General features: G+C 46.8%; 1 protein-coding gene across 1 annotated transcript in view; it reads right to left on the reverse strand.

Annotated features, from left to right (window-relative positions):
* DHX8 (DEAH-box helicase 8) overlaps positions 1 to 14,482 on the reverse strand; it is a 276,052-nt gene that overhangs the window by 125,616 nt on the left and 135,954 nt on the right. Inside the window, exons 13-14 of the mRNA XM_078645297.1 lie at positions 4,246 to 4,440; positions 3,725 to 3,910 (exon numbers count right to left, since the gene is read on the reverse strand). Of these exons, the coding sequence (XP_078501423.1) occupies positions 3,725 to 3,910; positions 4,246 to 4,440 (381 nt within the window). The remainder of the gene's footprint in view (positions 1 to 3,724; positions 3,911 to 4,245; positions 4,441 to 14,482) is intronic.

Consider the following 14,482-nt stretch of genomic DNA (forward strand, 5'->3'; position numbering starts at 1 on the left):
CCCGGGCCAAGCTGCTGCTCGCACCAGTGGACCCTAGGCCAAGAGACAAAGAAGGCAGGACATGCACTCGCCTTGGCCCAATTGCTCACGGTCTTTCTTTGAAAGACGCATGCAAAGGCCAATTGCGGGTAAAGCACAAGCACAAGCGTGTGTTTAGAGTGGAAAAGCCCTTACATAAAGTCTCGCCGAGCAGCGCCTGCACGCAGGCTCAGGCAAGACCTAAAAAGCTCGGCCTTCCATTCGAGCCAGCCGGATATTGCACAACATTGCCCAATACTGGACACACGACTCAAAAATGAGATCCACACCAATTTTAGAAAAATAAGCTTTGTTTGTACTTTACTTTAAGACCAAGATCCTAGCAATCAGGTAAGTACGTTTTAAATAGAAATACTTCTCAATTTCAAAAGTCGACAGTGCAATTTATGAACAGTTCAATGTTATCCTATGTAGGACAACAATAATACTGTTATACAGTTAAGGTCACAACTTAAAATTCCAGTCTTCAGGCCCAAAGATCAGCGAGGGGCAAGGGTCAGGTGAGTACCAAAACTACACCACCAGTGACACTGGGGAGGATGGGTGCAGAGGTCAAATTTGGAGTTTCACAGGAGACTGGGGGTGCTTGTAGCCACACTGCTTGCAGGTAAGTATATCGGTTGCAAGGGACAAGTTTTGGGAGTTATGTCAAGCACAGATGGATCCACAAAGCAGCACCAAACATACACCACCAGCGGCACAGGGCCAGCCGTGTGCAAGGAGCAAATTTATTGGGCATCCAATGCTTTTCAAAGGGGATTCTGCTTTCAACAAACAGTCAGCAGGTGTTGTACATGAGCTTGCAGGAAGGAGACCAACGACAGCAGAGGTAAGTAGAGATGTAGGGATTCATAGGCCCACTGTCAAGTGAGCTCACCAATGCTCAGGGGCTTCGGGTGCAGGGTTGCCTTTAGATGTCGGAGTCTTCTTACCGGAGCCGGTTGCGTTCAGGGGGAGCCTCTGGATTCAGGCTGCAGGTGTTATCGTGGAGTCCAGGATGTATCAGCCAACTCTGGGCTTGAGGTCAGAATCACTAGGGAACCTGTTCTGGTTCGGTGGGCCACCTGGAATTGGGCCGTAGGTGTCGGTTGCAGAGTGGGCAGGAGTTGCAGATCCGCAGGGCACCAGAGTCCTTTGTGTTAGATTCTTCTGGAAAATGCCGCTGTCCTTGGAAGATCTGGTCTTTGTTTAAGAGCAGGCAGTCTGCCTCGGATTTCTTGAAGTCGCTGGCCACAGGATGGGCATCGGCATCTTTGCAGAGTCTTTAATGCTGGAGACAGGATGATAGGGCTGGGGCCAAGTCATTGGTTGTCCTCAGGCTTTGTTTCACAGCATCATCTTCGTTCTTTTTCTTCATAGGTTGCAGGAATCTCACTTCTAGGTCTGGGGAGACTCCTTAATACTAAATATAGGGGGCGTTTTAGGGGAGTAGTAGGGTCAATGGGCACCTTACCTGGGATGACTGCACCCCTTATTATGCCACCCTCCTGTGGCTGCCAGGGAAGGTCCATACCCCTCCCACAGATTGGAGAATCCCACAGATTGCAGACAGATGCCCTCATCTTCAAGATGGAGGGGACTGAAAAGTGTGCTTAACTTTGCCTCCTCTACATAAGGGGTGGAGTTGGCAAAGGTGGGCACTCCTCCTACCCACTTTAAGTCTTACCACCAGTTTTCCCGCCCAAAAATGGGGTGTAAACTGGGAGCTGCCATCTGTTGCTAGCAGCTGAGGGGGGTGGGGGGGTGCATTACAAAGGCAGCAAGCCTCCCCTTGGAGCACTGGCCCATCAAGGGGGGTGAGGTGTGACACCGCTGCCCAGGATGTGAATTGTTTCTGTTCCCAGAGAGCATGTACTCTCTATGGCTTCCCTGGAACTTACAATATTAAGGAATAGACCCTAATATTGTACAGGCATAACTGCTCATGCAGATATGCCAACACCTAGTGCAACCGGCCTTAGGGCTGGTAAGGCCTGCTAGAGGGGTAACATAGATCTTAGGCAGAGCTAGTTGGCATGGCACACAGGCAGTGTGCCATGTCAACTGTCATTTTGTCTGCACCAAGCAATGCATGCTGATTCGGCTGTGCATGGCCAAGGTGACTGGTCCTAAGGGGATCCTCTTCAGTCTCAATACCCTTGGTACAGAGGTACCATATACTGGGGGCTTACACAGGGCCTGAAGGACCAACTATGGGATCGTGTTTAGGGAAGAAACACTGGCACATGGGACCTGGTTGACAGGGACCCTGTGCACTGCAATCGAACCCATATAAAAATCAGGCAAATGGTAGGAGCTACCCTTGGCAAAAGAGGCACTTTTTCAGGTGCCTAATATACTTGGATGAAAATATTAAACTGCATGACATGTGGATGATAAACAGCTTGATAAACTGTAACCATTATGCACAAACTAATCACTAATATTGGGTGCAAATGCAAGAGTGTGCTACACATCCACAAAAGCAATTCAATGCCTCATCGGAGTAGCCAGCACTATTAAAAAAAACACATCATAAATCTTGCAAAAACTGAAGGTTTGCTCATGCTTTATGGTGCCTGATTGGTGAAGAGTAAGTAATGGCACGGACATACAGCTTTAAACTTGACAACTTATCAGACAGCTTTCTAATAGAGTACTGCATCCTTCCCCTTTCCATTTAACTATACATTGGAGACTTTGTCTTAATGTCTAATACAGGCAACGGAAAACTGAGCTACAAGAAAGGGAATGATCCCTAGAAGATGTTGTGTTTTATTTTTTGATGTTTATTGTTGATACCCAGGTTCAGCTAAGGAAGAGAAGAATCTACCCATGTCTCCATTCACAAAGCTGAATAATCAAAACAATGCATGTTTTTTTTCCCCCCCAGAGATTTTGGAATGAGAGATAACTGATGAAAAAGGGGGACAGCAGAGATCAAGCAGACGTCAGAAAAATGATGACCGTTTATAATGTGCTTCATGCTACCAAATTGGCAAAGGAATCTATAGACAATCCCCATGAAATCTTTATTGATGTTGAGGATATGCTTTTTGATTAATTTATGTAAGTATTAGTTTTTAAAATTAAGCTGCACTGGATTTAAGCTGGTCCTGTAACATGATATTTTAACACTAAAAATGTAATTGAAAAGAATACTACTACTAAAAAGGCCAACTCCATTTCACTTTCTCATTACCTGATAGGGTTACACACAAGTGTGCGGTTTCTGTTACAAAGCTGTTCAACTTGCTGTAACACAATAGGTTTCTGAATCATGCACAGTAATCACAAATCCACAAACTATTATAACGCTGTTAACCATCCTTCATTAGAGGGGGCCAATCATTTTCCAGGCTATAACTGATAGTGGCCATGTCAGGCAAAAGTAACATGTCAATTGACTTTTCAGGACTGTTTATAACTACAAGAAAGTTAGCTTGTCTAAAAGGAGTGATAAATAATTGCTGGTAATAATGGTTGGTGATGGTCACAATGTGGCGTTCCTAAAGCAGACTTCTGTAAGAAAAGAGTGCTTCCAGGAAATCCCTTTACAGAAAACATAAAATTCAATTGGCATTGGAAAGCGGCTAGCCACCAGAACAGGAGAAGTACTATATTTAAAAGTCACAGGTGTACAATCCCCAAAGGAAACCATTCTCTGGTGAGGAAAATTGCTGTAAACATAATAACTATTGAGTACCTTTTTCAGCAGTCCAAAGAGCACATCAGTGTGAATTGTCCTCTCATGGGCTTCGTCCAGCATAATGATGGCATACTGGGTCAGGTCAGGGTCGATCAGGCACTCTCTCAATAACATGCCGTCAGTCATGTACTTTATAACAGTCTCAGGGCTTGTGCAGTCTTCAAATCGAATGGTATAACCAACCTTGAAACAGAAACAAACAGTGAAGGAGACAGGAAATGAGAAAACAGTTTTCAATAGTCAAGGCTGCTCATGCCTCAGAGGTATCTGAAGACAGTTTCTAAAGCAAGCAGTGAGGCATGAGAATGACTGTATAGGCTGTAAAAGAAAAATGTTACAATTTTTCCTATGAACCAAAAAACAATATACTTTCCCCATGATCACACAATTTTGGTCAAGAAGTGAAGCTAAGGTCAGAGCCCTGGCCCCCAGTTTTAAGGCCAGTCATTTAAACATCACAGCAGAGGCGCAGGTACTGAAAAGTCCTTGTGCTATTTTCGCCCTGAAAACAATTGTACCTCTTGTCCTAAGCAGCAACCGTACTCTTCAGACACTCTCTTAGCGACGGACATTGCAGCCACTCGTCTAGGCTGGGTGCAGCCTATTTTCCCTCTGGATGTGTAACCTGCTTCAGCCAGGTACTGCGTAATTTGGGTAGTTTTGCCAGATCCCGTCTCACCAATGACGATGAGTATCTGGTTGTCATGAACAGCCTAAAAAAGCAAAAGTAAGAAAATCAACCAGTGGAAATAAGGTCATATTTTAAAGAAACTTGGTACATGTAATATTTTTATTGAAGCATTTTGGATGGAGCACTGAGGTCTTAGTAGGCTACAATATCAGGATAAACACAGTCATTGGGATGCGGATAACATGGATACCTGCTGTTGTGTATTCATGTTCAGATATGTTTTGGCCCTGATTGTTAGAAGTGAAGAATGTACAATACCAGGTAAGGAAAATGCTACTTACCAGTATGCATCTGTTCTGCAGAGTTGTACACTATGCATAGATCGCCACCTGTTGGGCCCGGATGTTTGCAGTTTGTTGTTGTCCTGAAAAGTTCTTTGAAGTCACGAGATAGGAGACTCCTCCTTAGGACCACATTGCGCATGGGCATCGGCTTCATCCCCAGATTGTTTTTCGCCATTAGGGAAATGATGGACCTTTGCAAGTACAGGAAAGATGCCTGTGTAATTTGTATCTAATTAAGATAATACTGGAACAGACAAGGGTAGCCGGGGGGGGGCGTGTACAACTGCAGCTCTACATGCCAAGAACAGATGCATACTGGTAAGTAGCATTTTCCGTTCGAGGCATATGCGCTGCAGATTGTACACTATGCATAGATTATATAGCAGTACCCACTCTTAGCGGCGACCACCCCTATCTGTTGCAGTAGTTTGGAATAATGTTTTGAGAACAGCCTGGCCCACATTAGCTTGTTGTTTTGTTTTCACATCTACACAATAGTGTTTTGTAAATGTGTGCGGTGTAGCCCATGTGGCTGCTCTGCAGATGTCGTCTAAGGGAATGTTCCCTAAAAATGCCATTGAAGCCCCTATCTTTCTGGTAGAGTGGGCTTTAGGAGGAACAGATAGCGTACGTTTAGCTTTGAGGTAACAAATCTGTATGCATTGGACAATCCATCTAGCTATTCCAGATTTTGAAATGGGATTGCCCTTGTGTGGTGGTGAGAAAGACACAAAAAGTTGTTTTGTCTTACGAAAGGGTTGTGTTCTTTCTATGTAGTATAGCAACGCTCTTTTGACATCTAAAGTGTGAAGAGCTCTTTCTGCTACTGACTGTGGTTGCGAGAAGAAAACAGGCAGTTCCACAGATTGATTGAGATGGAATGGAGAAATGACTTTAGGCAGGACTTTTGGATTGGTAGGCAGAACAACCTTATTTTGATGCTTTTGCAAAAAGGGTTCTTGAATGGTTAATGCTTGTAGTTCACTAACTCTGCGCAGGGAGGTAATAGCTACTAGGAACGCAACCTTCCAGGTTAAAAATTGTAATTCACATTTGTGCAGGGGTTCGAAGGGAGGCCCCATTAGCCGTGTGAGAACGACGTTTAAATTCCATACAGGTGAAGGTGGTACTCTGGGAGGAATTATTCTTTTAAGGCCTTCCATAAAGGCTTTAATGGCAGGCACTCTGAACAGAGATTGATGTTGTCTGTTTTGCAGATATGCTGCTATTGCAGCAAGATGTAGTCTAATAGACGTATAGGCTAAGTTACATCTTTAAAGATGCAGTAAGTAACCTATGATGTGTTGAACAGCCACATCTAAGGGATTAATGTTGTTGTTATGACAATAAATTACAAATCGTTTCCACTTGGCTGCATAACATGCCCTAGTGGTAGGCCGTCTAGCTTCTCTAATGACATTCATGCAGTCTGGAGGAAGGTTCAGATATCCAAATTCTAGGACTTAAGGAGCCAGATCGCAAGGTTGAGCTGAGCTGGGTCCGGGTGTCGGATCTCTCCATGGTTCTGTGTTAAGAGGTGTGGAGACAGGTGCAGTTTTTGGTGTGGTACCACAGACAGTTGTAGCAGTGTGGTGTACCACGGTTGCCTGGCCCACGTTGGAGCAACTAGGATGAGGGTCAGAGAATGCTGCTGTAGTTTGCGTACTATTAGTGGCATGAGTGGTAGAGGTGGAAAAGCGTACGCAAATCTGTTTGACCAATTCATCCATATCGCATTGCCTTTGGACAGTGGGTGTGGATATCTGGCGGCGAAGCTTGGGCATTTTGCGTTTTCGCGGGTGGCAAAGAGGTCTATCTGAGGTTGTCCCCACATCTGAAAGAATGGCTGAAGAACTTGCGTATGAAGTTCCCACTCGTGGGTCTGTTGTGTTTTGACGACTTAACAGATCCGCTATAGTATTATGTACTCCTGGGACATGTTGGGCTACAAGGAATATGTTCTGAGGTATGGTCCACCTCCATATTTCTTGTGCTAGTTGAGATAGTTGCAGGGAGTGCGTGCCTCCTTGCTTCCGTATGTGAACTGAAATGAAATGAGAATTTATAAAGCGCAAACTGCCACTCCTAACGGAGTCTCCTGGCGCTATCAACAGCCGGTCAGGTGAATGACATAAGCCTAAATAAGCTTTTGGCAGCAAGCAACTGATAGACCAAAGATCCACGTCTTTAACTGTTTTCTGAACTGCCCCTCATGTTCGATGGCTCTAAGCTCATTGGGCATGATGTTCCAGGCTTTGGCTCCCAAGACGGTCGCTGATCCTCCGCCTCTGGTGACTAGCCTAAATGCTGGAACACTGAGCAGGTTGGCCCTGGTTGACCTTAGTGTTCTTGTCGTGGTGTACAGCCTAAATCTTGCTGAAAGATATCCTGGGCCTAAATGACGATGGGCTCTAAATGTTGTCAGTAGAAGTTTGAACAGGACCCTCTTAGAGACCGGGAGCCAGTGAAGGGTCTTCAGTGCAGCTGAAGCAGACGCCCTGCGTGGTAGTCCTAAAACCAGTCTGCCCGCTGCGTTCTGGACTACCTGGAGTCTCCTCAGGATGATTTTATTGGTTCCTGCAAGAAGACTATTGCAGTAGTCCAGTCTCGATGATATGAGGGCCACAAGGGGAATCAAATTAAAAAACGTTCTCAAAGTTTTTATGAACCCAAAACAGGTCCCGGTCAGTTTCAAAACATGGTGCTTGAAGGGAAGGGCAGAATCGAACCGAAGTTTTTGGCCACTTCCATCGTTGATGGCGGAGCTGTGGTGTCGTCTGGCCACCAATCCTTTGGATGAAAGGGATTATCTTTCCCAATTGGTAAGATTTCAGTCTTGCTGGTATTGCAACAAAGATGGCTTTCCCTCATCCATTGCAACAAAGCCGTCAGACAGACTTTAAAGTTTCCCTCTGCATTAGTAGTGGTCTTATCTAGGGAAAGGATCAATTGGGTATCGTCGGCGTACGACGTGATCTCGATCCCATAATTAGAGATCAGAGAGACAAGAGGGGCCATATATACATTAAACAACAACAGAGGACTCAAAGAAGCCCCCTGCGGCACCCCTGTGGTGATGACTTGTACAGATGACATGAATGGTCCCAGCGCGATTGATTGTGTCCTGTTAGTCAAGAAAGATGTGATCATGCTAAGGCCTGATCTGATATGCCACACGTTCTTAGTCTAGTAAGCAAGATTTTATGTGAAATCGAATCAAACGCTGCTGACAAGTCTAGAAGGATCAGGACTGCCATCAAAATGAATTTGATGGTATCTGATATCTCAAGTAGCGCCGACTGGAGTATTTTGGTCGGAAGCCAGATTGGCGGGGATGAAGAGCCTGTGTTGCCTCTAGATAATTAGAAAGCTCCTTATATACAATTTTCTCTGTAATTTCCCCCAAAATGGGTAACAGAGATATAGGTCTATAATTTGTAAGATCTGAGGAGTCGACGTTTGATTTCTTCTTTAAAGGTTTTACTATAGCGAATTTCCATTCGTCTGGGACTGTCCCTGTGGCTAAGGAGGAGTTCACAATCTCATTAATCACCGGGCTAATGATGTCGACTATATGATGTAGGAGCATAGGTGGACAAGCATCCAGAGGAGAACCTGATTTACAGGCCAGGATTGCTTCCTTAGTCTGGGCGAGAGTGGCCAGTTCAAAAGCTTGGAGGCCTACACTGCCATCCCTATTCGAGGTCCCCTGTACCTTCAAAGGCTCCAAGTGGTCATAGGTCACAAAATTCTTTTGAATGGCCTTAATTTTTTCGTCGAAGTAGATTGCAATGTCTTCACATAACTTTTGGGAGGGGGGAATTTCAGCATGTACCCCCCTTAGAGTCAGTGAATGATTTTACGATCGTGAGAATCTCCTTTTGGTTGTGTTTTGCCCTGGTGATTTGATCGTAAAAGTAGGACTTTTTTGCTGACTTGATGGCTGCATGGTATTTTTTCCTGAATTTTTTTAAAGATCAGACAATTGGATTCCTCATAACCCTTTCTCCATCTGCGTTCCAACTGCTTGGGTTGCAGGTGGAATTCTTCTAGTTCTTTCAAGAACCAGGGGTCTCTATGGGTTTTCCTTTTATTTAGTCCAGCTGGACGACCGGCTGGAAGCAATACCTCCCCTATCGACGACATCCAATCGTGGAACCTGCTAGTATCCTCCCCAGGAACCCCTGTGAGAGTAGGAACCTTGTCTTGTACCACTGTTTGTAGCGAGTTGTTTGTGAGCAAGCGCTGCCACTCTTTCCTGGGAGGCCCTGCCACTAACTTCCCTTCTCTATGCTCCTTCCCCGGAATCGGGATATATAGTGGAATGAAGCTGTGGTCGGACCAGATCTGTGGGGATGGCTTTCCAATCTGGAGAGTACTGAGGTTGATGCAAACTACATCCAGCGTGTGCCCTGCCCTGTGGGTTGGCCCCTGGACCATTTGTTCCATACCCAACAGCTGCATCGTCTCCACAAAGGGTGAAATCCCTGGGCTATCGCTGAGTTCTAAGTGAAAATTGACATCACCAAGGAGTGTAAAGTTGGCATACCTAAGCATAGCCTCACTGAGCGCATCACCGATGGAATCCAAGAAGGCCTTGCTGTTACCTGGAGGGCAATACACCAGTACCCCTGAGAAGGAGAAGGTGTGAGCAAAGCTACAGCAGAAACCCATATGTTCAGCTCCGCTGATACCTGGGAGCGAAAAAACTTTCCAAGGCAAGGTCTTCTTATGCAGTATCGCTACCCCTCCCCCTCTCCCACTTTTCCTGTCCACCCTGCATATTGTAAAGTCTGGCGGCAAAGCAACTGCGATATCAGGGTTTGAGTCCTCTTTTAGCCAGGATTCAGTTATACCCAAGAAATCCAGATCATTGTCCACAATCAACTCCCTGACCTCTAGGGCATGAAGGCCTAATGAATGTGCATTTATCAGACCACCCTTAATGAGGCTCTGAGGGCCCTCTTCCTTGGCTTCCTCGACTCTCTTCTCCTTAGCCCAGAAGAAAAACTGGGTCTTACATTTAAAGGCATGTCAATGGACCCATGATTCTGTCCACATCTAGGGGGTGATCACACTCGTTTGTGGGATTTAAATCAAGTAGGTGTCTAGCTGAATACCTCCTACCTGGTTCCAAATGGGCAGGGTGGCTGGCGCTGATCGCTTCATGAGCGCGGACGGGCGCAGACGGGCTTGCCGCTGGCGCGCCCGCTGCGCGCGTCCGCTGCGCTTCCGCGTCTAGCCCTCCATTTATGACGAGTGGAGCTAGAGACTAGACCGTCTCTTACTCAAAGATGGCGGCCGAGACTGTCCCACCGGAAGTGGGTGAACTATAGCGTGGCGCTCCCTCCACTCAATCAGCAAACGCTGTGGTGGACTGGGGAGCATAGGCTGGAGGCCCTAAAACATTTCATGAAGCCCCGCTAATGATGGTCACAAACTACCGCCCCTTGTGCCCAACAGAGGAGGAAGGTACGTCACAAACTATGGTAGCAAATTATGAGCCCCCCAAATCAGCCCCAAACAGTTTTAAAATTCGGCGGCAGTGCAAAAAATATAGATAAAACAAACAAGTGCGTTTTTAAAAGTTAAGAGATATGGTTAGCTTGTGCTGGCAGCTGACCTTGTTGTTAAACGAGCGTCCGCTCAGACCCCACCTTTATATCAGAGACTAGACCGTCTCTTACTCAAAGAAGGCGGCCGAGACTGTCCCACCGGAAGTGGGTGAACTATAGCGTGGCGCTCCTTCCACTCAATCAGCAAACGCTGTGGTGGACTGGGGAGCATATGCCGGAGGGTAGCGCTGGGGCAGGAGCCGGAAGCCTGGGACCTTGTGGTGCGGTGGCCGGAGCCAGCGGCGTAGGTTCCTGCGGCGCCGGAGCCGACGGCTCAACAGCATCCTGACATGGGACCGTGGGGTCCAAGGGTGCGCGGCGGGAGCCTGAGGCCTGAACAGGAGGTTCATGGTAGCAAGAAATTTGTGCACCTGTGCGGGAGTCGCCACTGCCACATTCCCTGAAGAATGGAAGTCTGTAGAAGTCAAGTTCCTTCTATACTATACTAATTTCAACACTAATCCTGTATGGGTTCCGGAGTACCCTGCTACTCGCCAGAAAAGCGCTTCAACCCCCCACAGGCGCTATATGAATGCAAACTTTTCTTTCCCTTCTATCCCTCCGCTATCCTTCGCACTCCAAATAACTGACTAATATCCACCTCTCAAATTAATTCACCACTTTTTTTTTATGGATTTCCAGAGTAGAGTGCTACTCGCCCAAAAAAGTTATTCAACACCCCATCAGGGGTTAGAAGCACAATATAAGCACAAACCTTCTTTCCTCTTCTATCCTTCTGCCATTCTTCTGAATCCAAATAACTGACTAACATATCCACCACTTAAAATTTACTTGCATGTTTCACTATACTAATTCAACACTAATCCTCTATGGGCCCCGGAGTAGCGTGCTGTGCGCCGAAAAATTGACGCCTCGTCAGTGGAATTACAATACAATACGCAAAACATGGTATCCAGACTCTACTTCAAATTGCCACAGAATTTCTCAATAAAACTAAACAAAGGTACTTTTGATATCTGATTCTAGATTACTGTAGGAGCAATCTGATCCAAACCGGTTTCGAAATATTCCAAAACTCACCCGAAAGTACGAGTTACTTAACTTCGGTAATGGTGTATCTGGTAGAGACGATTCTAGCCGCAGATTCCTTAAAGTAGAATTATCCCCAGGCGTGAGACTGGATCCGGAAAACTTTTTGCCACAGCATTCCTGCGCGCCGGGGGGATGGCACCACATGACTCTGCCCTGATGTCGTCCGCGTTCATGACATCAGTTAAGATACATAAGTCCCACCCCGGCGTACCTACATCAGTTTTCTGCGGAGAACTTTTCTGCGCCACAAAGCGGAGCCATCACAAACAAAAACTGTGAGAATACTGGAACAGTGTGCGAAACAGCTAACAGAAAGGGAAGAAACGAATGGTGTGAAACAGCACCACCCAGAATAGTGTCAGGCACTATGGCACCCAAAGTCATGGAAGGAAAGAACAGAGCACAGCTACTGCAAGCATGCCTGCTAACAAATACGACAGCCTCCCAGGGGGCAGAAAGCATGTGAAAAAATTGCACAGCAGACGAAGAAGTCTACATCCACAGCCCAGAACAGAGAAGGACATCAAGGTCAGAATAGAAGAGGAACGACAATTCACCCCCAGACAACACCAGCAGGGAGAGACATCTCCTAAAAGAGCTACGGGTCGAGACCCGACCAAGGGACCTCAACTCTGAGGACTGCGAAGGAGCCAAAAGTGCAAGCAACGAAAGAGAGAAGAGAACGAGCAGACACCACACTGGAGACCAGTGTACAGGGGCGCAGAAGCACCCATGAAATCATCAACCAATCAACAGAAGAGAAGAAATGGAGCAAACAACAAGACTAGCATCCCCCTAGGGAGGGAGTAAGAAAAGGCACTCGCAGAAAACAACCACCCGGGGAACGGGCAGACCGAGGAGGCAGGGCGGATCGTGAAGGAATCTGCGGCTAGAATCGGCTCTACCAGATACACCGTTACCGAAGGCAAGTAACTCATACATCTAGATAGAAACTACTAGCCGCAGATGCCTGAACGTAGAATAGATACCCTAGCCATACCCAAGGCGAAGGAGAGTCTGCAAGAGGACCTCTTCAGCTTGGGCGAATACAAGACCCCAACACGGGACAAGCACAGGGACAGGGAAAAACAGCCCAGTCCTCCCCAAAAGGGGATGAGTTACAGGGATAGGGGAAAGAGTCCAGTCCCACCCCCCTCTCCCAAGCAGAATAGAACCTCAGCCTCATGGAAGAACACCGGCCCTACAGGGGATGTTGCAAAATGACAAAGCCCAGCCCTCACCAAGCAGGAGAAAGCGAAGGCAATATGAAAGGAGGCCAGTACACCCCAAGGCCAGCCAATGTACGAGGGACCTCCACCGGAAGCCCTAGCGGTACAGGTAACGCAGAGTACTGAGGAAGAAGAGCAATCAAGAGACTCCAAGGAGAAAGGGTAGAAATGAAGATAAGAGCCCTCCACCGGAACACACCCAGGGGAGAGGGCAGCCGAATCCATTACAGCTGAAAGCCAACAGGCCAGACAGAACAGCGCCTCAGCACTAAGGCAGGCGGGAGAAGAAAAACATAGTCTCACAAGAATCCCGCGAAACAAGAAGCAGGGACGCCAGGTTCCACGCCAAGGCCCCTGACCGTGGACCAGAAGAGCAGGCGGCACAGCTGGATGCTGACAAGCGCCACGAAACTGAACGCCCAGACCACATCGGCCTTCAAGAAAGGCGAGGCCAGAAAAAATCCGGAACAAACCCAGATGGGGGCCGCTCAGGACAGAACTGATCCTCAAAGAAGAGCGACCAGCCGGAAAATAAGAGGAGAAACAAGTAGGGCGAACTAAGCCGTCAACACAGGAAATAATCCTCCTGTAACACCAAACAGAGGACCAGGCCGAACGGCAGACAAAGGGCAAAAACACTGCAGCACAATGCCGCAGCTGACCAAGAAACCGCACCAGCGACACCAGGAAAGGCGAGGCACCCGCAAGGAGGAGTCCACACCTTCCCAGTGCAAGACAGGTCTATACGATAGCTACAAGTACCCCACGTAGGGTAGGACATGTCCCAAATAGTATGGGAACCAATCTTAGGGAAGAAAATCCTGCATCAGAGAACAAAACTATAAAACCTGCGTCAGAAACCACAGAAGGCTTAGTAAGCAGCCAAAAAGTACACTCTTGCCAAAAAGGGGCTGAACCAGCAGCCAACTGAAGAGGTGGGCCAACCAAAGGACCCCGAGGGCACAGCAAACCTCACAGAAAGTGTAACGGTCACTCCACCAGATTCCAGGAGCAAGTGGGATAACACCTCCCACCAAGACCCAGAGGATCAACAAACCTCCCGAGGAGAAGGAGAAGGAGGAGGAGGAGGACGGAGCCCCGCAAGACGACGCTGAATGGCGGAGTCCGTATGAGTGTTAAACAGAAGGATCCAGTCAAAGGGGAGGTCAACCTGACGTTCTCTAATATTTTCAGGAAAAACAGCATCACGTAGCCAAGCATGGCGACGGAGAGCCTCAGAAGTGGCCTTAGCATGGCCGAGAGCAACAGCAAACGCATTGAGCACTATAGACAAAATGTGGCGGCCAAGTGGGGGGTCCTAATCCTAGGGCCTTCCCAGTCTAGATAGTTGGAGATGGCCGATGATATAGTGCTCAATGCGTTCAATATAATGATTTATCATGTACTCATTGTAAACACTTTTTGTTTTGCCACCTGGTTCTCAATGTTACGTGGTATCTAAAATACTTTTCAGTATATATTTAATCAAACACGATACATACTGGATTTCTTGGATGTTCTCTTTTTGTGAAAAACAATTTTGTGAAAGGCAATCTTAACTGTTTCTCTACTTATGAGATCCGTGCCTGTGTAAAATTTATAATAGTGACTTTTTCATGTTTTGACCAATTTTGAAAATTGCTCGAGTTTGAATATAAGAGTGCCGAGGTACGATTATTTTTCAAAACATTTGATCACATGTATTTTATACTTGTGGGTTAAGCATCCGTGGTAGTGGGTTGCTTGCATTACCTTGAATGGCACCGTAATCTCTTTTTCTTATACCTACTAAACTATTTTGGACTATTGAAAGAGTCTGATGTGCGACTGTTCTAGCCATCACTACCTTTCTATGCACTTTATGGCATTCGCAAACTATTCCA

This window comes from Lissotriton helveticus, chromosome 5_1 (genome assembly GCF_964261635.1).
Source record: "Lissotriton helveticus chromosome 5_1, aLisHel1.1, whole genome shotgun sequence".
NCBI classification, from domain to species: domain Eukaryota; kingdom Metazoa; phylum Chordata; class Amphibia; order Caudata; family Salamandridae; genus Lissotriton; species Lissotriton helveticus.